This window comes from Glycine soja, chromosome 12, assembly GCF_004193775.1.
Source record: "Glycine soja cultivar W05 chromosome 12, ASM419377v2, whole genome shotgun sequence".
Lineage (NCBI taxonomy): Eukaryota > Viridiplantae > Streptophyta > Magnoliopsida > Fabales > Fabaceae > Glycine > Glycine soja.
Window position 1 is genome coordinate 315,744 of NC_041013.1, and position 26,372 is coordinate 342,115.

General features: G+C 36.7%; 4 protein-coding genes and 1 pseudogene across 6 annotated transcripts; all 5 read left to right on the forward strand.

Annotated features, from left to right (window-relative positions):
* Window positions 1-581: 581 nt before the first annotated feature.
* LOC114378248 (signal recognition particle 14 kDa protein-like) lies at window positions 582-5,398 on the forward strand. The gene is made up of 4 exons (XM_028336809.1): window positions 582-715; window positions 1,101-1,194; window positions 1,276-1,385; window positions 4,814-5,398. Exons 1-4 carry the CDS (start codon window positions 713-715, stop codon window positions 4,967-4,969), a joined length of 363 nt encoding a protein of 120 aa, XP_028192610.1. The 5' UTR covers window positions 582-712; the 3' UTR covers window positions 4,970-5,398.
* Window positions 5,399-6,375: 977 nt separating this feature from the next.
* Window positions 6,376-14,446, forward strand: LOC114380177 (probable serine/threonine protein kinase IRE). Of its 3 annotated transcripts, none has more exons than XM_028339128.1 (17): window positions 6,381-7,001; window positions 7,125-7,201; window positions 7,339-7,515; window positions 7,612-8,976; window positions 9,155-9,327; window positions 9,544-9,793; window positions 10,047-10,139; window positions 10,224-10,364; window positions 10,484-10,576; window positions 11,056-11,257; window positions 11,412-11,497; window positions 11,912-12,000; window positions 12,637-12,688; window positions 12,773-12,829; window positions 12,916-13,074; window positions 13,431-13,511; window positions 14,324-14,446. In XM_028339128.1, exons 1-17 carry the CDS (start codon window positions 6,635-6,637, stop codon window positions 14,390-14,392), a joined length of 3,531 nt encoding a protein of 1,176 aa, XP_028194929.1. In that variant the 5' UTR covers window positions 6,381-6,634; the 3' UTR covers window positions 14,393-14,446. The 3 variants fall into 3 exon arrangements, 2 of the variants coding, with proteins under 2 accessions (XP_028194929.1, XP_028194931.1); XM_028339130.1 differs by having other exon boundaries at window positions 7,134-7,201; XR_003659674.1 differs by lacking the exons at window positions 12,637-12,688; window positions 12,773-12,829; window positions 12,916-13,074; window positions 13,431-13,511; window positions 14,324-14,446 and having other exon boundaries at window positions 6,376-7,001; window positions 11,056-11,284; window positions 11,912-11,953.
* Window positions 14,447-14,730: 284 nt separating this feature from the next.
* LOC114380178 (UMP-CMP kinase-like) lies at window positions 14,731-18,389 on the forward strand. Its single transcript, XM_028339131.1, has 9 exons — window positions 14,731-14,872; window positions 14,944-15,024; window positions 15,362-15,407; window positions 15,825-15,942; window positions 16,022-16,178; window positions 16,489-16,569; window positions 16,652-16,759; window positions 17,075-17,140; window positions 17,518-18,389. Exons 1-9 carry the CDS (start codon window positions 14,834-14,836, stop codon window positions 17,530-17,532), a joined length of 711 nt encoding a protein of 236 aa, XP_028194932.1. The 5' UTR covers window positions 14,731-14,833; the 3' UTR covers window positions 17,533-18,389.
* A 654-nt stretch (window positions 18,390-19,043) lies between these two features.
* On the forward strand, window positions 19,044-21,197 carry LOC114379331 (annotated as a pseudogene).
* An 851-nt stretch (window positions 21,198-22,048) lies between these two features.
* On the forward strand, window positions 22,049-24,445 carry LOC114379338 (probable pectinesterase/pectinesterase inhibitor 33). Its single transcript, XM_028337980.1, has 2 exons — window positions 22,049-23,000; window positions 23,598-24,445. Exons 1-2 carry the CDS (start codon window positions 22,100-22,102, stop codon window positions 24,290-24,292), a joined length of 1,596 nt encoding a protein of 531 aa, XP_028193781.1. The 5' UTR covers window positions 22,049-22,099; the 3' UTR covers window positions 24,293-24,445.
* Window positions 24,446-26,372: the final 1,927 nt, after the last annotated feature.

Genomic DNA, 26,372 nt, shown 5'->3' on the forward strand with positions numbered 1-26,372 from the left:
AGGCCTGAGATATTGGATCAGAATTCTTGAACCTCTCTAGAAGTAGACAAGGCTTTCTTCTCATGAGCGTATCAGATTTCCCCTTATCCAATCTCAATAGATAACATGTTGCTTGAAAATGCTTAGTGGCGCTACAAATTAGCATTGAATCCATTTTCACAGCTTGAAGCAAGTACTAGTACTCACTGTTGTTTGTTTTTAAAACAAGTCTCTGGCTAAGGTTAGTAAGAAAGACTGAAAAGTAGAAAGTTTTAAATGAAAATCGTATTAAACATGCACAAGAGATAATGAGAGTGAATTAAAGGAAAAAGGAAGAGAACGAGAATGACCCAAACCCCACCTGAAGCCTTTTAGAGGGAGCAGAATCATCTGAAGCCTTTTCGGATTTGATACTGATTCTGAAGAAGCTGGGTTTCGTTTGGGTGGGAGAGCAAAAGAGGAACATTGTAACAAAGCTAGTTGTTTTCTGGAAAACGGGCATCATTGCCGGGATTACGAATAATTAATGTGCCATCGGTGTGAATTTTGAAGGGGGAAGGGTAGGTTAGGAAAAAGAGAAAAAGAAAAGGGGAATGTGAAAATAGCAATTTCCTTTGGGCTTTGGGCTCTCAGTTATCACTCGTATTTGTTAATTTCTCGTGCCTTTTTCTTTTCCCCTTACTCAACCTAAACGACGACCACTGCGTTTTCAGTTTCAGCACCCAAAAAAACCATGGTAATCTTTTCTCTTAATTCTATTTCCTTACTTTTTCTGCGTTCTTTTATTCGCTTACTCCGATTTTCTTCTCTGCGTTTTTTAAATTTAGTTTAGATCGTTGCAGGGAATAATCCACCCTTTAATCATTCACACTAGTAATTCCAAAATTCACCATCTAGTTACGTAAATTTCCTTGCGACAATCGTAATGTCATTTCGCTAGTTTAATTTTTATTAGTTTGGACTAGGATTCAGCTTTGTTATCGTGATCTATAATTTGTGAGTATCATTATGATTTTGTTAGTTAATGTACCAAGTCAGTGGTGTTTTCCGATTTGAGTAGAGGAATGGATGTTTTTGAATGACTCTGAGACAAGCTACTTGCTGTTTTCCGGTTTGACTAGGTTCTTCTGCAGCTAGATCCGTTTCTCAATGAGCTTACCAGCATGTTTGAGCGCAGCACCAAGCTTGGCTCTGTTTGGGTTACTCTTAAACGATGTGGGATAATGTTGTCTACTTTGTTAGGTTTTTTGCTTAATATGTCTCGAAACTGATTCTTGCTCGTGTGCCTCTTTTTAGCATCTTTGAAATCTAAGGTGCAGAGGAATAAATTGGCCACTGCTGGTGAAGCAATTGAGTATAGATGCCTTATACGTGCCACTGATGGGAAAAAGACAATTTCTACTTCGGTATGTATCTAATCTAAGTACATATATTTTGAGCTTGCTATTTTCAAGTTTGCTTTTAATTGATGATGCTTTGTCTTTTACTAGTATACATATATCAGAGATTATCTTCTGATTAGTTGGGAATTAAGCTCCTAGTCTGTTTCGGACATGCAATTTTTCTATTCTATTTGTGATGGTTATGAGCTCTTGATTAGAATTGGCTAATTTCAGCAAAGGGGAATAAGTGAAAAAGAGAGAATTAAAGACATGCTACTTGGGTTTAGTCATTTGAATTTTTTCTTCCCCATATTTTTTGGGTGACCTTATTACCGTTATAAGTTTGGACAAAGCTTATATGTAGTATAGTACTGTAGGTGTTATATGTGCTATTCTCTAATAAAAAAATCGAGTTACATCTTGGTAACCTGTGCAATAAAAGGTTGATGATAAAGATCAGCATTGGTTATCGAGGTGAAACTCCAATTTTTATCAAAGCATGACACTAAAGGAACCTAAGAAGTTTGTTAGCATCACAGCAGACCAACACAGGCCCAAGAGAGAACGCAAGAAACCAGCATACCTGCAGGACTTCGTATAGACACCTGCAGCACTTGCAGCTTCACGAATTCAGTTACTGACTCACGATAGCCTTGAGGAACTTTCTAGAATTCCCGAATCTGTATTAGCACCTAGTTAGTTACGATTCCGTTAGGATTCTGTTAGCTTGAAAGACTATAAATGTAATAAGAAAAGGGAAATAAATGATATCAGAAAAAGGACTTATCTTCCAGCTTTATCTCTGCTCTTCTTCTTCTTAGCTTAGGATCGTATCAACTGGTCCGACCTGCCTCGTTCCTCTCCGCCATGCCGGAGCACCACACTCGTCAAGTCACCACCGACAAGCTGGAAGAGGCAGTCAAATCCCTCTCCCAAGACAATTCCACCTTGAACACCAAAATCGATACCATCCATGCTTCTCTTACCGCCAAAATCGAAGCTCTATTTGACCGATTTGCTTCCTTTACCATCAACTCTTCGCCACCTCCCCCGCCAACACCACTCCATGCGTCCTTTGCTCCCCACCGCCACCATATGAAATTGGAGGTACCACGCTTCGACGGCCACGATCCCCTCGGGTGGATCTTCAAAATATCGCAATTTTTTGATTATCAGGGCATACCTGATCATGAAAGGCTCACGGTCGCCTCCTTCTATATGGAAGGACCCGCGTTGTCGTGGTACCAATGGATGTGCCGAAACGGATTCTTCCCGTCATGGCCGGCTATGTTACAAGCCTTAGAATCCCGCTTTGCCCCGTGCTTTTACGACGACCCGCAGGGAGCCTTGTTCAAGCTTCAGCAAACCGGTAGCGTCAGCGAGTACCTCACGGACTTCGAGCGTTTGGCAAATCGCACATTGGGCCTTCCTCCGTCATGCCTGTTGAGCTGTTTTGTCTCAGGCTTGATCCCGGAGCTTTGCCGGGAGGTCCAAGCACTCCGACCAATGTCCCTTCGCCGGGTCGTCGTATCAAAGTTGCACTTATGTTTTCTCTTATAAGCCAAGAGCTTGGTTGGGTAGGTGAGTGGAATTTGATATCTTTGCTAAATAATGCTAACATCGGAGGGGAAAGTGAATGGAGTTTTATGATTTCAATCATTATGCAGAATATAATGCTGATACAGTATTTCATCACTTGATTTCTGGTCTGTTGGGTGGGTATGATTGCTGACATGTGACTTGGAAAAAATGGAATGTGTAGCTGTTGTATGCTAAGTGCTAACTTGGTGGGACTGGAGAGAGCAAACAAGGAATGACTCATCAATGTTTTAGGAAGTGAACTAGCAGTTTACATGACACTGATTATCAGTAAATAGTATGATGGAGGTTGGGATGTCACTAAATCCAGATTATTGTTTCAACACTGGTGCTGGCTTCGAGAATCTGGCATGGGGAATTGCTATTGGTGGAGAGAAGGTGATGTTTGGATATGGGGAGCTTTTTTTGAGTGGTCTGGGATCAAAGGCCTATTTACTGTTGGTAACGCAGTTTGATGCTGAAGTATTATGCAGAAAGGATAGGACATACTGTTGCAGGGAGTGATAGTTTATTTTACTTGTTATTAACATTTTGCAAGTTGGGTTCTGATATGGGAATTTCAGTTAGTTTTGTGATTTAGTTCTTCATTTTGATGGTAGAGTATAATTAGTTAGGATTAAGGTCTGTTGAACCATCGTGCAATGTAATTCAATATGTATGTTGATGGGAGGTACCTGTTGTACCGAGAGAAATGAAATTTATACATTGTTGGCTGATTAAAAAACACAACAAAACTATGGGTCTGTTTTCCAAACTTTATAAACAGGATATGTAGGTAAAATTGGGGTGTTTTTAAAATCCTTTACGTTTGGTAAGTAATCTTTGTATAGAAACATAAGTTCCTTATTTATGTCCTCTATTCCTTTTTTATATTATTTCTAAAATTTCATAACAGATTCACCAAGATTGACTAAACATAAACAATATTGTTAAATTGGTTCAAAAACGTGTTGTAGACATGATTTCATTAAAACCAATTCTAATTTATATGATTTTATGAAACTGGTATTAACTTAAATATTGTTTTAGATATGTCAAGCCCCTCCTATCAATCTTTCCTGTATCAGTTCTAAATTCTAATGAAGGTTGCTTGATATCTTTTATTATTGGATTGAACAGAACAGTTGGAGGTATTTTTTTATTTGGGGGTTGGGGATTTTCTCAGTTGTGAAATTAGTTTAATTGATGTGTGGAAAACTTTGCAGTTTGCTCAGGTTGTGAAATGTGTTGCCCTAATTTCTGCCAGATTTCTTACTGTTAAATCTTTATGTTGTTTGTGCTACACTTTAGTGATCAATTATTCCCGGTACTTGAATGAATCACCCTGTCTGCCCTGGCTGATTTTCCTCATGGTTTAAGTCAACATAAATAATTATTTGGCATGTGATTAAGGGAGTTCATTAATGCAAGTTTTCAGATATATCAATTAAGGACAAGTTGCATTGTAAAACAGCAGTGACTGAGTAATTGAGTATCATTTTTCATACCCTATCAGGAATACTAATTTATAGTAATTCATTATAGATCAAGGCATGAAATGAAAGGCAATAAGAGTATAACCTGGCAACTCTAGTTCATATTGCATTTAGCTGTGTCAATTTCTTCTGCATTATGATATTATATATATGCTTAGATGTGGATTAATAATTTAAGATGGGAATTATGTCTAAATGATGAATTTTTGTAGAATTTTTTGTAGTGAATGCCATCTGAGTTCTTGGAGACTTTTTTGGCTGTCTTTGCTTTCTTTTCATGTTCATATAAGTTATTAATGTGGATTAATATAATTTGGACAATTTTCATAACTTATTACTACTTCTAATGTTTTATATTACTGGGTTTTCATTGGAAAGGTTGGACCAAAGGATCATCAGCGCTTTCAAGCTTCTTATGCAACTATATTAAAGGCGCATATGACTGCTCTAAAGAAGAGAGAAAGGAAAGACAAGAAGAAGCCTGCAGAGGCAGATAAAAGAGAAGGGAGTTCAAAGAGACCAAAAAAGTCTTAAAATAATCTGCCTTTTGCGCCTGATGTTCTGCTCAAACTTCGTTTCCTACTGATTCTGTTTATGTTTCCCCCAATTTTTTTTTTTCATTAGTAAAATGTGATAAATGAAGGTGAAGGGGAAAAGAAGTGAAGGGAAAATTGAAATATTCTTGGATTTTAATCTTTAGAAAAATATTCATTGAAGTGGCAATTTGAGAAAATTTTCTCAGTTCCCCAGTTGGTTATAAAATGAATCTTCAGGATATATTTCTTTTCCCCAATTTATTTATTGCATGGTTAAGCACATTCTGAGTTCATATTCTGGCAGCAAAATTCTTGCTGAACCATTGGGTTTCTTGCTTCAGGTGTATAGCTACTGCTAAAATAGAATGGCTACTCTGATTGACATAATTTTTTTTTTATATAATAGAGTTACTTTGTTTGACTGCAAGAATAGAGTTACTTGTGCAATCTATTTTCACATGTTCCCGAATAAATGTTACAGTAGCATCAGGGCTCTTGCTCTTCTTTCTTCTATCGTCTATCACCCAAGGAAGTAGTTACATTACGGCAGTGGATCACCCAACTTGACCAATTCAGTTTGGGTTAGCCCAGAAATTAAAAGAGGGGAAGAGTTTCTATGTTTTTTCAAAGGTCATGATGTCCGAGTGGTAAAGTTAAAACTCTTAACGGGGGATGCTTTCAATTGTGGGGAACAAATGAAATGTAAGTTTATACATGCAAAAAGTTGAACTTCAGAGATGTCACTTTAATGTTGGCCGGGAAGCAAATTGCTAATTCATATGATGAGAGAAAAGAAGAGAGGCTATATGTATTTTTCCGTGGCTTCTAACGTAGAGGAAGAAAATATAAACACATTAGAATAATAATTGATATATTTGTGTCAAACACGTATTGATATTAGATGCTTTCAATATTTTTATCTGTATTTTATAATTTTGTTTTTAAAATTTATATACTAATTCCAATAAAAATGTTACAATAGTTAGATAAATTATAAGTAATAATTAACAACAACAACAACAACGCAATTGATCCATGTCATAGAGATTTGACAAAGTTTTACGTTGGCTGTCGAAAGCCTAACACAACCCTCTCCTTTTATCCGGGCTTGGGACCGGCTAAGAATAGCAAAGCTAACCTAGGCAGGATTTATAAGTAATAATTAACATTTTATTATATTTATAATGGGTTATGATAATTTTCAAATATTAAAAGCTGCATTTAAAATTTGTTTTATATTATTTTTATGCGGTTATTATTATAGGATCTTGTGTATTATAATTTAAAATACATGTTGGCTAGATTAATCATTATTTAATTTATCACATACTTAAACATAGATACGAACTTCTGTAGGAAAAAAAAAAAATATAGATACGAACTAGTACCCAATAACTTTGCTTTGGCCAAGAGCCAAATTTAGTTCATAATATGATGGAGATTTGGAAGCGGATCAGCATAGACACGTAATATTGAATAGACTTAGTTCGCGGGAAGCACGTTGACTTCATCTTCTTTCTTTAACGAACTAAGCCTTCCTTCCTTTCCCGCTTCGCTTTGCTGTCTCCACTTCCCGCGAAATTCTCATCACTCACACACACAGGCGATTCATCTTTTCTTCATTCAAGTCTCTCTCTCACCGCACACACGTACTCACAATGCCATGTCGTCCACCACTCCTCCGCTGAAACCCGACCAATGCGATCCCGTGCCGGGGACACCGTCATCGCCCGCCGGCAGAGGTAAGCTCCAGAAGATTCCGCCGATTCCTATTCGACGGAGTAAGGTATCATCATCATCAACAACAACACACGCAGGCAATGCCGACGAAGAGCAAGAGGAAGATTCTTCTTCCATCTTGCTCGCCTCGTCTCTTGGTCTCAATCACATTCGAACGCGTTCTTCATCCTTTCCTCTTCGCTATTCCTCCTCCCTTGGTGCACCTTCCTTCTTGACACAGGATGCTGTCACTGTTAATGACGCCAGACTTAGATCCAAATCTAATAATTCCCATCCAAGAAAAGTCCTAGGTCCGCATTCTTCACTTTTAATTAGGTTTTCTAACGTCAAAACCAAAACTCAATTATTCTTATATCTCGCTTCAGTTTTATTTTCATTTCCTAACGAAATGGTTAGTGATTATTTCGTGCTAGCTCTTTTAGGGGGAAAAGTTCATTTGGGTAAATCCAAAACGTTGAGACCTCATTCGCAACTCATTCCCGGGCTAGAGGTGAGGACGTGAGGTCATATATAGTATACTATTTACCGAATTAGTATTTTTTTTTATGTTTAATTATTATTTCCTTTTGGTGATCAATAGTTGGAGAAATGTAGGTAGCTCAGGTTCATTGCATGTGTTTTGTACAGGGTCATCATGCAGCTTTCACCAAAGAAATGCAATCCCCACGTTTTCAGGAAATCCTGCGACTTACCAGTGGACGCAAAAAGAGAAACCCTGATATTAAAAGTTTTTCCCATGAACTCAACTCCAAAGGAGTTAGACCATTTCCAATCTGGAAACATCGTGCCTTTGGCCACATGGAGGTAACTTATTCAACTTTCCTGTCACTGTTCATTAATTTTAAAAATACCTAAAAAAATATTTCGACACTTCTTTTCCCCAAAAATCAAATATTGCAGGAAGTCATGGCGGCAATCAGATTTAAGTTTGAAAAACTAAAGGAAGAAGTTGACTCTGACTTGGGTGGTTTTGCTGGAGATTTGGTGGGCATTCTTGAAAAGAATTTAGTGGCTGATCGTGAATGGAAAGAGAGGTTGGAGGATCTGTTGGTTGTTACTCAACAATGTGCAAAGATGACTCCTACCCAGTTTTGGATCAAATGTGAATCTATTGTTCAAAACCTAGATGACAAACGTCAAGAATTACCAGTGGGGATACTCAAGCAAACTCATACACGCCTACTGTTTATTCTCACTCGTTGCACTCGCCTAGTGCAGTTCCAGAAGGAAAGCGGATATGAACAAGATCACATTCTAGGTCTTCACCAATTCAGCGATCTTGGGGTTTATCCTGAGCAAATTTTCAAGGCTGTACAGCAGAAATCCAGTATTCCATCTGCTGGACATGAGATGCCTGAGAAACAGTTAAAAATGTCACATGGTAAAGAGAAAGACAAACCAATAACAGAACAAAGTCAAGCTGACCAACACGTAAGTGTTGCAATTGACAATGAAGAGGTTGCTACAGCCAAAAGTATCGAATCAACTCCTGGAACATATAAGATGTCTTCTTGGAGAAAGCTTCCATCTGCTGGTGAGAAAAAGCGAAAAGATCAAGATGCTGTAGATTTCCCATCCAAAGGTGAACTGGATCACTTGCTAGTCAAAGACGAAAATTGTGAAAATTTGGATACTTTGTCATGTCATCCTGAACATTCACAATCATCATCAAGAGCACGAAAGGTTTCTTGGGGATTCTGGGGAGATCAGCAAAATCTAACATACGAGGATTCCATGATATGCAGGATTTGTGAGGTTGAAATACCAATTGTACATGTGGAGGAGCATTCTAGGATATGCACAATTGCTGATAGATGTGATTTGAAAGGCTTAACTGTAAATGAACGGCTTGAAAGAGTTTCTGAAACCATTGAAAGGATACTGGAATCCTGGACACCAAAAAGCACACCAAAAAGCACTGATACTTCTGGAGAAAGCTTTGAGCTTGCTGCAGTGTCAACATCAAGTGTGCATGAAGAGTTCAATGATTTATCTCTAGAGAGAAATAACCTGACTTGTAGATGCTCTGAAGACATGCTTGACTCGGGTGTGGAGCCTGACAATACTTTTGCCATGGAGGATCTGAACCTTTCATCTGGAATATCATGTGAAGCACACATCTGCTTAAAAACTGATCATGGAACAAAGTTATCTTCCGCTGGAAGCTTGACACCCAGATCACCATTGATAACACCACGAACCACACAGATAGAAATTTTATTAAGTGGGCGAAGAACACTATCTGAACTTGAAAGTTGTGACCAGGTATGCACTTACCAGTAGTTGTTATTCTTCATGTAGATTATTCACACAAAAAAAATATTACATTAGATGAAAACATATTGTCAACACGTATACAGTATAATCTATGTACTTCCGTCATATTTTCTTCAGATTTATTGTTTTGATTTTTTATATTTTTAACTAGACTGTCAAATTACAGATAAGCAAGCTAGTTGAAATAGCCCGTGCTGTTGCAAATGTGAACAACTGTGACTACAGAGCTCTGGAGTATATGCTTGATCGCTTAGAAGACCTGAAATATGCCATTCAAGACAGAAAAGTGGATGCACTTATTGTGGAGACTTTTGGACGACGAATAGAGAAACTTTTGCAGTGAGCACCTGTAACATTTCTGTCGTGCTCTAGTACAGCCACTTATTTTTTTTGTGATTTCAAAAGTTTCTGTAAGATTTTGCTAGCATCTCTATATAACCACTGTTATTGACAGTAAACTGAAAATATACTGTCTTTTCCCCTTTTTTTCTGATTTATTTTCTTGTACTGGCATAATGTTAAGCCTTACCTTGAATCTGCGACTTCATTTTGCAGGGAGAAATATCTCTCACTCTGTGGGCAGATAGAAGATGAAAAGGTGGACTCATCAACTAGTATGGCTGATGAAGAGAGTTCAGTGGAAGATGATACAGTTCGTAGCCTTCGTGCTAGCCCTATTAATGCTTGCTCCAAGGACAGAACCTCTATCGAAGACTTTGAAATAATAAAACCAATAAGTAGGGGCGCATTTGGACGAGTTTTTCTTGCCCGAAAAAGAGCAACTGGGGATTTATTTGCTATAAAGGTCAGCTTCCTTACCAAACAAAATGATTTCTTTGCAGAAAGTTAAAACGAGGTTGAGATAAATAGATTTCATGAATTCTGCTGTTAAACTATACTTAGTAACAGCATGGATACTTTAAGTTATAAAGCTGTATGAGCATTCTTTTGTCCAGCACTGCCAATTGGCTATTGATGGCTATAGAAACCACTCAAAAGTCTTGCCAAATTAACTGAGTAATTAGAATGAGTTTTAACCAGTTTTTGATATTTTGTAGGTTCTGAAAAAGGCAGATATGATCCGTAAAAATGCAGTTCAAAGTATTTTGGCAGAGCGAGATATCCTTATATCTGTTCGAAACCCTTTTGTGGTAAGCAGACTTGCAATGTCCTGTCCATTTGTGACGTTTTTGCATACTGATACACTAATCTAATCATGTAACTCTGATGAACAGGTCCGATTTTTCTACTCTTTCACATGTAGGGAAAATCTTTATCTAGTTATGGAGTATTTGAATGGTGGAGATCTTTATTCTATTCTGAGAAATCTAGGTTGCTTAGATGAAGATATGGCTCGTGTATATATTGCAGAAGTTGTAAGCATATTAGCCTCCACGTTTTGTTGATTTTTCACCTGGATATTTTGTAAGTTATCACTACAATTTTGTTTATGTTCTTTATCCCTTTTCCCCTCTTTCTTCTTGGTAACTCACAGGTTCTTGCATTGGAGTATTTGCATTCCTTAAATGTGATTCACAGAGACTTGAAGCCAGATAACTTACTGATTGGTCAAGATGGTCATATTAAGGTCAGCATTATGGATTCCAATCACCTGTCCTCTTCCTTATTCCTCCAATTGAAAAAGGACACCTCAACACAAATTTTCTCTATTCTAAATGACAACATTCCCTCTTAGTTGTTGATTTTTTTTACCCATTTACATGGAATGAAATCTCTTTATTTTCCCTTCATATTGCATTTTTACTTGAAAACAAAACTTAATAGAATCATTTTATTAAGCTCTTAATGATGTTAACAAATTAGTTTATGAATTTGGTATTTATGTATACATGACTTGGGGCTGGAATACCTGCCTTTTAAATTTTAGTTCTTCCCGAACTTTTATGTTTTAATTTCTATGAATGGCCTGGATTATTAGGATCAAGAATGGACATGGCTTAAATCTTAAAAGCTAACTCGTTTATACTAATTGTCATAAATCATCATACAATATTCCGATGAAAATATTATTTGTCTCTTCTAAATGTTTAATCCCTGCTATTACAGTTGACAGATTTTGGGCTCTCCAAGGTTGGTCTTATCAACAGCACAGATGATTTATCAGCGCCATCATTTTCCGATAATGGTTTCCTAGGAGATGATGAACCAAAATCTCGACATTCTTCAAAAAGGGAAGAACGTCAAAAACAATCAGTAGTTGGCACCCCGGATTATTTGGCACCTGAAATACTTCTTGGCATGGGACATGGTTTGCAGTTTATCCGCTGATTAAACTGTACATCTTATACGAAAAATGCTTTTACTTAATAATTTATCTGTATAAATAATTTATTTATTTTATTTTGCTTTCAGAACTCTTTTTGTATGATTTACATTCTTATACATGCTTGCTCTCCTTGTAGGTGCAACAGCAGATTGGTGGTCCGTGGGTGTCATACTTTATGAGCTTCTTGTGGGTATTCCACCATTTAATGCAGAACATCCACAGGTAGGTCCTTGTGATGACTGCATTCTCTTGGCTTCTCATTTTCTTTGGCTGTTGAAATCATATTTAAAATACTTCTAGGCTTAAAGTGGAGCAGACCATAGCTCAATTGGGTCTCTCTCATCTTTAATAGAAAGCCGTGTTTATATGGTGGAGGGTTATCCCACACATGACATCCGATTTCCCATTCCCCCTTATTTCTAATAGAACAGCCTTTTGATCAGGGTATTGCTGATGGACATCCTTATTTAGCCTTTTTGCTCAGTGCTCTTTGTATGGTTATGTTTTTGTGGATTTTAATTTCATTATATGTATCCCTTGGATTTATTGGAATTTAAAGAGGTCAATGATTTTTTTTAATTATTTGGAAATATGGACGAATATCTGAACACTTTCTCATTTGTGTTTGTTTTGCAGCAAATTTTTGATAACATAATTAACAGAGACATACAATGGCCCAAGATTCCCGAGGAGATCAGCTTTGAAGCATATGATTTGATAAATAAGTAAGCATTATCTAAGTAGATGTGCATAATAAGACTATACAATGAAACTACAAAAGTAATATGAACATTCTATTCGTATTTACCTGATCAAATCCCAACCCAGGGCATCAAAATCCTAGTGAAAAATGATTTGTAGTGAATTTTTTGGTAATAAGAAAAGGCTGGTGCTGCTGGTGTACACTCTGAAAAATTATGAACATAGTAAACATTGTGTACATTTATTGTTTTTCAGTGTTTAGCATGTTCACTGTGAAAATAGTTTGTTTGTGTGATCATTCTTTTGGCTATGCTATGCAAAGTTTCTTTAAAGCTAATCAATGTAATCAAGCTTAAAAATGGAAAATGTCCCTTGCATGAAACTTCCACATGGACCAAATGGTGTAAAACACCAATTATAAACCAAGATATGTGGCAGAAGTAATGGCTTTCAAAATTAACATAATCTGGCAGGACAAGCAAGATCAATTTGAGTGAACATGCTATTAATGAACAGGATATACAGTTTTTTCTAGTGTTCTTCACTTTTATGATACCTCCAAATGATTCTATAATTAGTTGGTAAAAGTCGTCCTCTGTTAACTTAAATATTATGATTCCTTTCATGTTGGTCATGGCTGACAGTGTGTTCTCTTTTAGATTATTGAATGAAAATCCAGTCCAAAGATTAGGTGCAACGGGAGCTACAGAAGTGAGTTATTTGCTTACTACTTACAAGTTGCAAATTATGATATTATTACATAAAAGGCAACTATAAATATATTTTTTCTGGCAGGTTAAACGCCACGCTTTCTTCAAGGATATTAATTGGGATACCCTAGCAAGGCAGAAGGTTTCATTTTAATTTTATTAGAGCTTTGATATGTTTGTGCCATATCTTTTGTTTAGTCACTTGGGTTTTACCCTGATTTTCTGCAGGCTATGTTCATTCCAATGGCTGAAGCTCTTGATACAAGTTATTTCATGAGCCGGTACATTTGGAATCCCGAGGATGAACATTGTCTTGGAGGTAGTGATTTTGATGAGATTACTGAAACATGCAGCAGTGGTTCAGGCAGCGATTTATTAGATGAAGATGTAAGAATACTTTATAGTTTCAGACACCCATGCGCTATACCTTAGCCTTTTAGGTCATTAGGTGTAATACTACTTATATCCAAGTATTGCTTGAGTTTAAGTAGATGACATGTTTCCATTTGTTTGAACATAAAATATGAATTTTCATTGCATTCATTTATGCCGAATGGAAGATTACATATGAAAGAATCAGTTAGCCTGTAAGCCCCAAGTCTGTCCATATCAATTGCTATTTGCTTCCTTTTAAATTAAATTTGTAATTTGGCGTGAAACAACAATTTTATCTTTTGTTATTTTTCTAGCATCCTTGTTTGACCATATTTTTTCTGACTACATACTTTGAACTTGTTAAGCAGGGTGATGAATGTGGTAGTTTAGCAGAGTTCAGCGGTCCACCTCTTGAAGTGCAGTACTCATTTAGTAATTTCTCATTTAAGGTAATACTTGCCATGCCTGATGTTCTCTTTCGTCCATATAATTCGTCATGTTAAGTAAACATCATTCCATTTGTTGTATCAGGAAGTAACTGATTACTTCTATAATACACTACAATTAAAATGGATGAATATTTTATAATATGTCCGCTGTTAATTTTTTGTATGTACTCATAGAGGATAGTTAAAATTTATATTTGTATCATTGATTTTTACATAACCATCAACATGTGAATACAGAATTCCATGGAAATGATAATATGATATGTTAATTAATGCACTTTTATTTTATAATGTGTTTTGGAGTCGGTCCACTTATCCTAAATTGGTCTGCTTATTGTGTGAAGAAAATGCCTCTTCTGTCTTTTTTCATTCCGCCTTTCCTTTATAGTTAGTTACTTATCTTCAATTTTTATTGCTAGAAACTTAAGGTTTTTCTTATTAAAAAAGAAATATAAGGCTTTACCAGTGGATATTTGTTTAGATTGTAAGGGAAAAGGAGGTTGTTCGTCATTTGCTTTCTTGAGTTCAAGTTTGCTGGGAGATCGGGGGAAGTGAAAAGGCTCATGAATTGGCTAAAGGTTAAGAGCATTGAAGCCTGGCCCAAAGAAGACATATAATTTAATACAAAAAAGAAAAAGAAAAAAAGAGAACACATAAAATCCTTCCCTTAAAGTTAAACATTGAGGTTCTATAGCAATCGCATTGGCTAGATTCTCGCGTCACATTACTTTTGGCCAAATACCATATAAAGATAATTTTGTACTTTTCCATGTGGATTAAAGAAAATTCTTTTATTGCTTGTTTTCTTACAGAACTTGTCTCAGCTAGCTTCTATCAATTATGATCTGGTGATTAAGAGCTCCAAGGAATCAACTCAATGACTCCAACCCATCTATTTCAAGATATTGCTAAAGAGGGTTATAAGTTTCTCCAAGCGATTATATATATATATCACCAAAGACAAGGCTCTAAATAGGTGGATTTCCAGAGTAAAAAAGTATTGGCATGTTCAATACTAACTCTACTGTCGTGTGTTCTTTACCACTGTATTGAAATAATTTTAGATGCAATGTGATGTGGTTCGATAGTTGTTTTTTGTTACCTTTCAGTTTAGAATGGCAATTATTTATTTAATTTGATAAATAGAAATAAGAGCATATTGGAGCATGTCTTTGTGCTTCTAACAAGGGGAGTTAATGAATAATGTTGGTCTATAGTGCGCACACATGCTGATGCTGTAGATTGACGAAGAAGCAGTTGGCCAACCGCGATAATCTCTACATATTAATATAATCTTTCTCGTCACCTGAGAGAAATAGAAAATGTGGAGTCGCGCAAGAACCCTTTTCCTTCGCGTCCTGGTAATCTTCTATTCTCCTTTCTCCCTCTCTCTCCATCTCTGACTTTGGATATTGTTTCTTCTCCACTCCAGGAACCTCCTAATCACAACAACGCTTCGCTTTCCCAAACATTTACCCCTGGATTCTCCTTCCACACGCTCTCGCACTTCCAGGTAATCATCTTCCCATACTACTTCTAGGGTTCTAAGTTCGTCAAGCTTTTAGGTTCTATTATTCGATATTCCAAGTAACCGCTGTTTCTTTACTCTCTCTCTTCTGCGTCAGCCACTTGTATTACTTTCTGATTCGTCTCTTCTTTCACTCTGCTCTTTTGCTATTTACAACCACGCGTTTTTTCATATATTCCATACTTTAAGTTGCTGTGTCGGATCACTTATCATCTTTCTTCATTTCTTTCATTCTTCTCAACTGATTTGCTGTTTATATAACCCGACTACCAGAGAGCTTGCAGTCTTTTCATATTGTTCTCTCTTGTTCCCTTTAATGCAGGAAAAGGATGGCATTTGCCCCAAACCGCTTATAACTTTTGTTTTAGGTAATAATCATGCATTTATTCACAATATTGCTGTCAGAACTGAGATTCTGAGAAAATAGTGTTCGTAACTGAACACTAATTTTGTGAATGACTCCAATTGCGAGTTCCATGCTGCTCTCTTTCTGCATATCTGGTGTTTCTGTGCTTACCATTAACACTAAATATATGGATGGCTTGTCTTATATTTAACATTGGCTTGTCTTTTAAGGAATGACAACACCCAGATATAGTAGTTAAGCTTATGTATGTTGAATTTTACTATCTCAAATCAAGGATATTGAAAATTATAATCATGGATGGTTAATAATGGAGTTGAGGCATTTGGGATTTGCCTTTTTAATGATGCTATTCACGACTTTTTATTTTTAGGGGTTTGCCTTAAATAAATGATAATTAATATTGTTCTTTCACTCTCAGGAGGCCCTGGTAGTGGAAAAGGTACACAATGTGCAAAAATTGTTGAAACCTTTGGATTTAAGCATCTGAGTGCTGGAGATCTTTTGAGAAGGGAGATGGTTTCTGATAGTGAATATGGGTGAAGTTGTCTTATCCTAATTTTGTGTTTGTTTTGTTGCTACATCTTTGGGATTTTAACAATAAAAATACCAAAACAGCTCAATGATTATGAATACAATTAGAGAAGGAAAAATTGTTCCATCAGGAGTGACTGTCAAATTGATTCTAAGAGAGATGAAATCTAGTGACAATCATAAGTTTCTTATTGATGGCTTCCCTAGAAGCCAGGAGAACCGTATAGCTTTTGAACAAATTGTAAGTTTGGCTTTTAACCTCGTTTCTCTTAAATTTGGGTTGAAGTTATGTCCCCTCCTTTGGGCTCTTTTTTCTAATGATAAATTGATATAGTATTGAGTTATTTCTGCGCCAGTACCTGTTTTTCTATGTATTTAATTTACTATGAATTTGCCTCATCCTCTGTATTGAATATCTTTGCAAATGACAATATCTATGGATGAACAAAGTAAATTGTCATGGCAGACAACTGTTTTTGAGCAAATAAATAGTTTCATGTAAATTCTTTCTTGTATTCTTCAACTAAATAAACACACTCATAATTATGCAGATTGGAGCAGAACCAGATATGGTACTTTTTTTTGATTGTCCTGAAGAAGAAATGGTGAAACGTGTGCTGAGCCGTAATCAGGTTCTCATTAAATTCCTGGAGATTTAACTTCAGAAGCTGATTAGAAACTTCTGTCTGATATATGCTACACATTTTATTGCAGGGTCGAATTGATGACAACATAGATACAATCAAGAACCGTCTTAAAGTATTTGAGTCATTAAATCTTCCTGTGATTGACTATTATGCTAAGAAAGGGAAACTTTACAGGGTAACTCTATATAGTTTCGTTAAGTTTTTTTGTGGGTTTGACTTGAATGATGATTGGTCTTGGAATTCACTTGTGTGCTTGTTATACTCTATATATAGATGTGATGTATAGGCAATGAAAATTAAACTTGTGTGCTTGTTATACTTCATATATAGATGTGATGTATATGCAATGAAAATTATTTGAAAAAAAAAACCAGCTTCTGGTCAAAAGTATTTTATGCCTCTTTCTTGCTTAACACTGATTTTGGTTTCGCCTTTACATAGTATGCTACTTGAATTATATCTTAATTATATGACAACCTAATCTCTGCAGATCAATGCAGTGGGAACAGTAGATGAAATATTTGAGCATGTTCGGCCAGTTTTTGAGGCATGTGAGGTATATATATTTATTTCATGTTATTTCTCTAACATTAGTTACAAATGCTTAGGACGCATGATGCTCCGCACTCAGTTGCCTCTTCATGCTCATGCTTACTAAGAGTTATTGGTAATTGGATTTGACGCCATTTGCTAGGTTCACAAGTACACACAGCCATCGACATGTTAATGATGATATGCTTTATTAACCATAGTTTTATTTGTTTCAGTTTTAACTTTTAAGTAGGTGTTAAAAGGAGAAATCCAAAACACCATATTTGTTGGGTAGATGTACTTCTGAATTTCATATCCACCTTGGCTTCCCTCTCTTTATCTGGATTAAAATATTATATTTTGTTATTTAATAGCTCTTATGACTTGCATCATTCTATGCAGCACGAGGCTAGATGAAAGCTGTTTGAATTGGATGAGAGCACTGTAAAGTTGGCTAAAATTTGGATTTAGTGGGGACCCAACATAGCTACCAGTTGATTACAGAATCTGATCCAAATTCATGGCTGATTTGCTTTGGAATTTGGTAGTTCTCTAAAACTCATCCACTGAAGTATTTCAAATTGATATTACACATGCCCACCATTCACAGGAGACGGCTCTTGTTGCCTTTTTTCCTTTCCTTATGCCGTCGAAAGAATGGCCTATAGGTGGAGCTAAGCTGTCTCTAGCAACATAGGAACTGCCTATAATGCGCAGAATATAGGATAAAAAGTATATGTTGTGTAACATTTTTTTTTAAATAAATTGAATTCTATATGTTAGTCCAACCTCTATCTAGAGGTGTTGGGGGCTCCTGACCTTAGCATCGCAGATACTGTGAACTAGTTGGTCTCTCGCAGTAATGGGAGAGTTGGAAAGCCTTTTAGACCCCATGGAAAGCCTTCTCTAAACAAACTTGCTAGTAAGCACCAAGCACACAAAAACGAATGTTAGACAGGGTATAGAGAAGAACCTCCATAGGATGAAGTTGACTGAAGATTAATATATTGAAATTTACGCATACATGAATAACTGAAGGATTCTAAGGTTACCGCTGCAATTTCATCGGGTTTCTTGGCGTAAGAAGCGCGACTTCCGTCAGTAACAACTAAACTTTGTCTCATTGTTATGCAGGCTGCAGCCTGCAGGTTGTTACATAAATTAATTGCGTGATTGAGTTGTCCAAAAATATTAATTTTATCACTTTTGATAGTATCCCGAACTATGTATGTTTAGAATGATACTTTGAATAAGATTATCATTTGATTATGATACTTTGAGTAGTATTAAAATTACACATAACTTTATCATTTTTTCTCTATCCCTAAAGTTATAGTTTATTTTTTTGAAAGGCCTTAAAGTTATAGTAAATAGTAATAGTAGAGTTTAGCGTCCTTTTGAATTTGACTCAGTATTTTTCGTGACATTCTGACATTGGTCGAGCGGAAATATGTAACTATAACATGCTATAAGGAAAATAATATGTTTTCGCAATAGTAACGGAAAATATGTAATTATTTTTTAGTAAATCATCACCCTTTTAATCTCTAAAATTCTAACTGTTAATTTAATTTCTGATTTTATAAAATTCTACTTTAATTCTATAAAATATCTTTTTTTTTTGTAAAATGGTAATGTAAAATAAAATAAAAAATGACTAAAATTGTAATGTAAAGTCAAATGTTAAAATAACCAACGCTTACAAAGTTAAGAGACAAACAAAAATTTAGTTGTAATTTTTCTATTATGATCATAAGTTCCATTTTAATAAATTATAATGATCATTCATTAATATAATTATATGTCAATATCTCTTTATAAATATCGTGTATTTTTAAAGAAATTTAAGGAATTTCTCGTAGTATTCACGTATTATATTATTGAAATGCAGATCTATTCCTCTTATCCAATAATATCTTCGATGTTGAAGTAACTGTGAAGAAGCGTTTATAAAATAAGATTATGATATCCGAATGCCCAATTTCCCGTGTAAGAAATTAGAATGATAGGCACGCTGGTAAGGTTCCCTCCAAATCCAAATCTCATGAGCTTGTGCTCCCAGAAGAAGACTAAGAAAAAAAAACAGCAACGAAAGTAAAACTTGGAAACAGAGACGGTTGGAAAGCCAAGAAAGAAGAAACGCTCTTTCCTTCCCAAAACCCAAATCAACCCCATTCCTTATCCATCACCGACCTCATCCCAAAACTAAATTGGAAGCACTTGAACAAGTCATCAAAGACCTTGAAGCCTCTGTTGAAAAGGGCATCAAAATTGACCCTGAAATCTATGCCTCTCTGTTAGAAACCTGCTACCGCTCCCACGCCGTTCGTCACGGTATCCGAGTTCATCGCCTCATCCCAACATCCCTGTTGCATAAAAATTTCGGCATTTCCTCCAAGCTTCTTAGGTTGTATGCTTCGTGTGGGTATCTCGATGATGCCCACGACCTGTTTGATCAAATGGCTAAGAGGGATACGTCTGCATTTCCCTGGAATTCACTCATCTCAGGATATGCCCAAGTGGGCCACTACGATGATGCCATTGCACTCTACTTCCAAATGGTGGAAGAGGGTGTTGACCCTGACTTGTTCACCTTCCCGCGGATTCTCAAAGTTTGTGCCAGAATTGGGTCCGTTCAAGTGGGGGAAGAGGGGCATCGCCATGCTGTTCGTGCTGGCTTTGCCACTGATGGTTTTGTCCTCAATGCACGTGTTGAAAGATCTTTGATAAGATGCCTCATAGAGACCCCGCCTCATAGAGACCCCGTTCCGTGGAATTCAATGCTCACAGCTTATGTTCATCATGGTCTTGAGGTTGAGGCAATGAAAATTTTCCGCCAAATGATTTTGTAAGGGTGTGAAGCTGATTCTGTTAGCATATCCACCATTCTTACAGGGGGGTCATCACTAGGTCTTGGGGTCCAAATTCATAGATGGGTAATCCGGCGAGGACATGAACGGAACTTGTCCATTGGTAATTCGTTGATCATGATGTACTCCAATAATGGTAGGTTAGAAAAGGCACGTTGAATATTCAATCTAATGCCAGAGAGGGATGTTGTTTCGTGGAATTCTATAATATCTGCCCATTGCAAACGCCGAGAAGCCCTTTCATTTTTCAAGCAAATGGAGGAATCTGGTGTTGATCCTGATAAAATAACGTTTGTTGCAATATTATCAGCTTGAGCCTACTTAGGTTTGGTGAAGGATGGAGAGAGATTGTTTTCTCTAATGTGTGGAAAATATAAAATAAAACCAATTATGGAACATTATGGTTGTATGGTTAACCTTTATGGAAGAGCAGGACTGATTAAAAAGGCTTATAGCATCATAGTCGATGGAATGGGCTCTGAGGCTGCTGGTCCAACTCTGTGGGGAGCTTTATTATATGCCTGCTTTATGCACGGTGATGCTACTATAGGGGAGATTGCTGCAAACAGGCTTTTTGATTTAGAGCCAGACAATGAACATAATTTTGTACTTCTTATGAGGATTTATGAAAATGCAGGCAGATTAGAAGACATGGAGAGAGTTAGAATGATGCTGGTTGACAGAGGATTGGATTATTAGAAAGCTGTACATCCAAAGACTTGTCACCACAAGTACAACCCATTTGTTTTCTCTTGATTCATTCAGTTTCCATTTTGTCCCACAAAATGTGATTACGATGAACATTCTTTGTTGTACAGCATCAGCACATAGCTTCCTTGATCAAATTCTAACTTGGCATTGTCTTCCTTCCTCTCTGCCGTCAAATACCAGAAAATATATTATTTTTTCACATGTAGTCTATCTTCATATCTCACATAATTACTGGGTTGAGTACCTTGCTGACTAGAACAAGAGATTAAAAAAGAGTTATTCCATTCATAGCAGTTGATTTTGCCATGCCTTTCTGGATTGTATTGTGTGGAGCTAATGATTTCTAGCACAACAAATAGGAAATTCTTTGACATTTTCTGTTTTGAAGCAAGGAATTTCGTAAGACATGCTTAAACGTAACATTGTACAAAAGTCTGTTGATCAACTAACACTCCATCCAATAAATCGATCATTGCAGCAACCTGCACATGCTGCAGCCAAGGACGTGTAAAATAATGATAATTGTTGAATGTGGTATATGATTAGAGACGTGCATACTGATATTTTATCAGGTTCTGCACCATCTTTCTTGAGATGAAAATGGAGATCCTAAATTTATGGCTCAATTGTATTATAGTCAATTGAAAGTTGTCAAAGAAAAAATATAACTGAATGGTACCTGTGGCCGCAGGGTTTCAGATTCCTTGCTACCCTCAACTCTTCCGTGCGCCAAATAAGAAATCCTGCCATCATTTAAGCAACTTATTTATTGTTCTCTATGTATAACTATCCTCATCATTCACAAATAATCTCTTTTTTTTATCATGCTTTGATTTGAAGCCAAGTACCTTCAGCATTTTTTTAATAGTAAGACTTAAGAAAGTATACAAACAGCGCAGCACAAAACGGTTGGAGTATTGTGGGGACATACGAAACATAGATTTTGTCAACGCGGGTTATGCACTTTTGGCTGCCATTAGAGTCAAATAAACAGAGATTTTTCTGATTTTTTTATGCGTAAGGCTGAAGATATTGAACTTCCAAGAAGAGTGCGCAATGCCATTTAATTGGTCTGTTTTCGTTGCAAATTGTCCAATGAGTAATTCCACTATAGGTTCATAAATCATAACTAATTCCTTAAATAAACCGTGAAAGATGGGATATGGCACATGCCACGTGCTGATTCCGTAGTACTGTCTAAATACGCGTGATTTCGTATCCATGAAGAAAATCAACATCGCTTCGCGTCTACTGTAACATCAAAGATTAAACAAAACAAAAGGATCAGCACTCAGCACATGATTAAGAAACTCCCACTCTAAGCTACGAGGGTGCATGTATGGAAAATAGAAATATATAACTGCCGGGCACCCGAAACAAGAAAAGAGAAAAACATCACCAAAATGACAATGATGGGAAAGACATTGTTAACATTGTTATTACTGTCCTCAGTTTTCTCAATTGCCTCATCAAGAAGAAGACATTCCAACAACAGCAACATAGATTGGTGGTGCAACCAAACCCCATACCCCGAGACATGCAAATACTACGTGAAACACAGCCACTACCATTACAAACTCAAACACAAATCCGAATTCCGAACAATTCTAGTTCACTTGGCCTTGGAGAGAGCAGTGATCATGCGAAGGAAAGCACGCGAGTTGGGGCGAAACGGTGTCACCAAGAAGCAGAAGTCAGTGTTCCGTGATTGTTTGAAGCTCTATGACAACACCGTTTTCCATCTAAACCGTACCCTTGAAGGCCTTCACGTGAAGAGAAGCTGTTCACCCTTTGATGCACAAACGTGGCTCAGCACGGCTCGCACAAACATTGAAACATGTCAAAACGGGGCCTTAGAACTTGGCGTTCGAGATTCCATGGTTCCCACTGAGAGATGCAATTTGACTGAGATTATAAGCAATGGCTTATTCGTGAATTGGGCTTTCCTGAAGTACAAAGAGGCTCATTACACAGCAGATGCAGAAGATGGTTTTCCAAGATGGTTTTCGATGCATGAGAGGAAGCTGTTGCAGTCTTCTTCTTCAATAAGGGCACATCTAGTGGTGGCCAAAGATGGTTCGGGGCATTTCAGGAGTATCCAAGCTGCTATCAATGCCGCGGCAAGAAGAAGGTTCAAGAGCAGGTTCATTATACATGTTAAGAGAGGAGTTTATAGAGAGAATATTGAGGTTGACAAGACCAATGACAACGTTATGTTGGTCGGTGATGGCATGAGAAATACCATAATAACAAGTGGCAGGAGCGTTCGAGCTGGTTATACCACCTATAGCTCCGCAACAGCAGGTCACTATTATTTCATCTCTTATTTCATTGATTCAGTTTATTTGTTGACTGGTCATCTTACTTGCTCTTCATTAAGTCTGAATTTGAGGCTTGGCTTATATTGGAATATTTATGGATTCTTCTTCAAGTCTAGGCAAATCTTATTTTATTTTGGTATCCTTTTGCAGCATACTTTTTGTACTTCATTTAATTTTTATTTATTTATTTATGGAATGAAAAAAGTTGAATCTAAATCACTTGGCTTAGTCCTGATATATACTATGTAATGAATAAGAATGTGTTGAATACTTGAACTTGAATATAAAGGAAAATAATGCCTATAAATAAATGTGTTCGTGCATGGAGTCACTGATGCGTGTAACTTTTGGTATATAGTATTTCACAGACTTGGCATAATGGCATTGGGAAATGCTTGCGATTTAAGCATAGATAGTACAATAATTTTCTATAGATTGATTGTGCTTTTAAAATTTTCCAATATATGAATGTCATTCGTGTCTTATTCGGATTGGAGGTGTCATTCCATATTTCCTTACTTACCAATATTACCACCTTTTACAATAAAAGAAACAGAATGAATTAATAATAAAATTGCAGGAATTGATGGTCTTCACTTCATTGCACGAGACATTACCTTCAGAAACACGGCAGGTCCTCTGAAGGGTCAGGCAGTGGCACTTCGATCAGCCTCTGACCTCTCCGTGTTCTATCGCTGTGCCATTGAGGGCTACCAAGACACCCTCATGGTCCATGCACAACGACAATTTTACAGAGGATGTTACATATATGGAACCGTTGACTTCATATTTGGCAATGCTGCTGTCGTTTTCCAAAACTGTGTGATTCTTGTAAGAAGACCCTTAAATGGGCAAGCAAACATGATCACGGCCCAAGGTCGAGATGACCCATTTCAGAACACGGGGTTTTCAATTCACAATTCTCAGATCAGGGCTGCACCAGACCTCAGGCCCGTTGTTGGCAAGTTCAACACGTTCTTGGGCCGCCCTTGGCAACGATACTCAAGAGTTGTGGTCATGAAATCGTTCTTGGATAGCTTGGTGAGCCCAAGGGGTTGGTCTCCATGGGGGGACTCTAATTTTGCATTGAATACTCTGTATTATGGAGAGTACCGGAACTTTGGGCCCGGTTCATCCACAAGAAACCGGGTACGATGGCCCGGTTTTCATAGAATAAGTAGCCCAGCTGAGGCATCACGATTCACCGTTGCTAACATCCTTGCTGGCCGCACATGGTTGCCTGCCACTGGTGTGCCATTCACTTCTGGCCTTTGATTGTTGTCTTATGCTCTGCTTACTTACTAATTTGATGATATTCAATTCGTCGGAATTAAGTCATGTTGTAGTTTGTTTCTACATGCAACACAGCATTCTTTTGTACATTCCAAGACAAAAATAATAAATTATGAATAAATAATATGTGCTGCACTACAATGACTTGCCAAAAGTCTTTTATCCTACCATTTAATCACAATTTATTATTATTGTAATTATTTTAAAAGTTATATTAAATATGATTTCTGATTGATTGAAAATGTAAAAAATGTTTGTACTGACAATAGGCATCTATTAAATTCAAACCATTAGCCTACCCTTTTACTCATTGTTTATAAAAAATGTACATTTGCTCAAACTCTAAAGCGCCATTCACACAAAACACGAACATTTAGTGGAAACACATAACTTATTGTTGGTAAACGCATGGATGTTTGAGGTTATCATATGATCTTAAATGATAACATAATGGAATAAAGGTAGTTTTCATCTTGTGAATAACTTAAAATGGGCATTAAATGGAAAAATGTTCCTTATCAGCCTCAGAAGGATGATCATGTGCGCCTAATGTGTCTCAGGTTGGTCTTTGGGGATAAATTCACAAGCTTTGCAATGCTAGTTAGGGGTGTCACTAACAAAGATTCTGACATCGAGTTCTGCTATAAGGGTTGAAGCCATACATGTTCTCCATTCCTAGGTGACCTTCATAGGTCTTTTTATGATTTTGAGAAGGGATAGAGATTATCTATTATTCGGAGGGGAGATTAAGGCTACCTCGAGGTCATAGAAGGATTTCTTATTCTCAGCTTGATTAGTTTTTCTATAAAAGAAAATAGTATTATTTTTATTTTCTATGTAGCCATTTTTATCTTCTTCATAGCCTCTTCTTAGGCCCAGCTTATATCATCTGATGTATCTCTTTCCTTTTCTTCTCTATCACCATTTACAAGTAGTTTTTTTCTCTTTTTATGAGACGTGTCACACTTAAACTTTTGACTTTATCTATTTATAAAAGGTAACAGTGGTATGTGAGTGTCAAGATAAATATTTGATCTTTTCATAGTTTTGTAGTTAATTAAACCTTTGTAAAAGGTGCTTTAAACCTGAATCAGCTCAATTCTGGGAGAAATCCCGACTAGTAGTATATTAGTGATCCATGATGAGTAAGCGGAAGTCATGTTGACAAATATAATAAGATAATTGAAAATGACTAATTACTTACGATTGTTCTCGTGATCTAGCTAGATATACATGTGACAGAGATGGGCATGGTTGAAGGCTAATGTCACAATGACTAAGCTTGGTCCATCTTGAAGCTTGAAAGAAAACTAACTTAACCATAAACCAGTGAGGTAAATAGAAAACAGGTGATAAAAAGAACTATGCTAATAAAAGAGGAGTTGGATGAGGGAGGGGAGTTGATGTCTTATGTCTTATCATATGTCACGTGAGCAATATATTTGAGAACTATTTTTGGGGCTCTATTACTTCGGTAAACAGATAAAAATGTATTTAATAGAAACAAAATTCCGACAAGTTATCCATATTTTTCTTTTTGGGTTTGCTTTAAGTAACGAAAAGGTTCACAAGGTTGAAGTCTTTTGATTTAAGCATTTGAGTGCTGAGGCTGCCACTTAAATTGTGTGGGGTGGGGGGCATTATTGTATGCCTACTTTTTGCACGGAGATGTAACCATAGAGGAGATTGCTGCAAACAAGCATTTTAATTTAGAGCCAGGCAATGAACATAATTTTGTACTTGTTATGGGGATTTACGAAAATGCAGACAGATTAGAGGACATGGAGAGAGTTGGATTGGATTATTAGACAGCTATACATCCAAAGACTTGTCACCACAAATACAATCCATTTGTGTTCTTTCTTGAGTCACAAGATATGCTTGATGCATGATCCATTCAGTTTTCATTTTGTCCCACAAATGTGTTCACAATAAGTCATAAGGATTCTTTGATGTACAGCATCAACTTGCTTGATCAAATTCCAACTTTGCATTGTCATCCTTCATCTCTAGTACGGAATACAAGAAAATACACGCTTAAACGTAACATCGAACAGAAGTC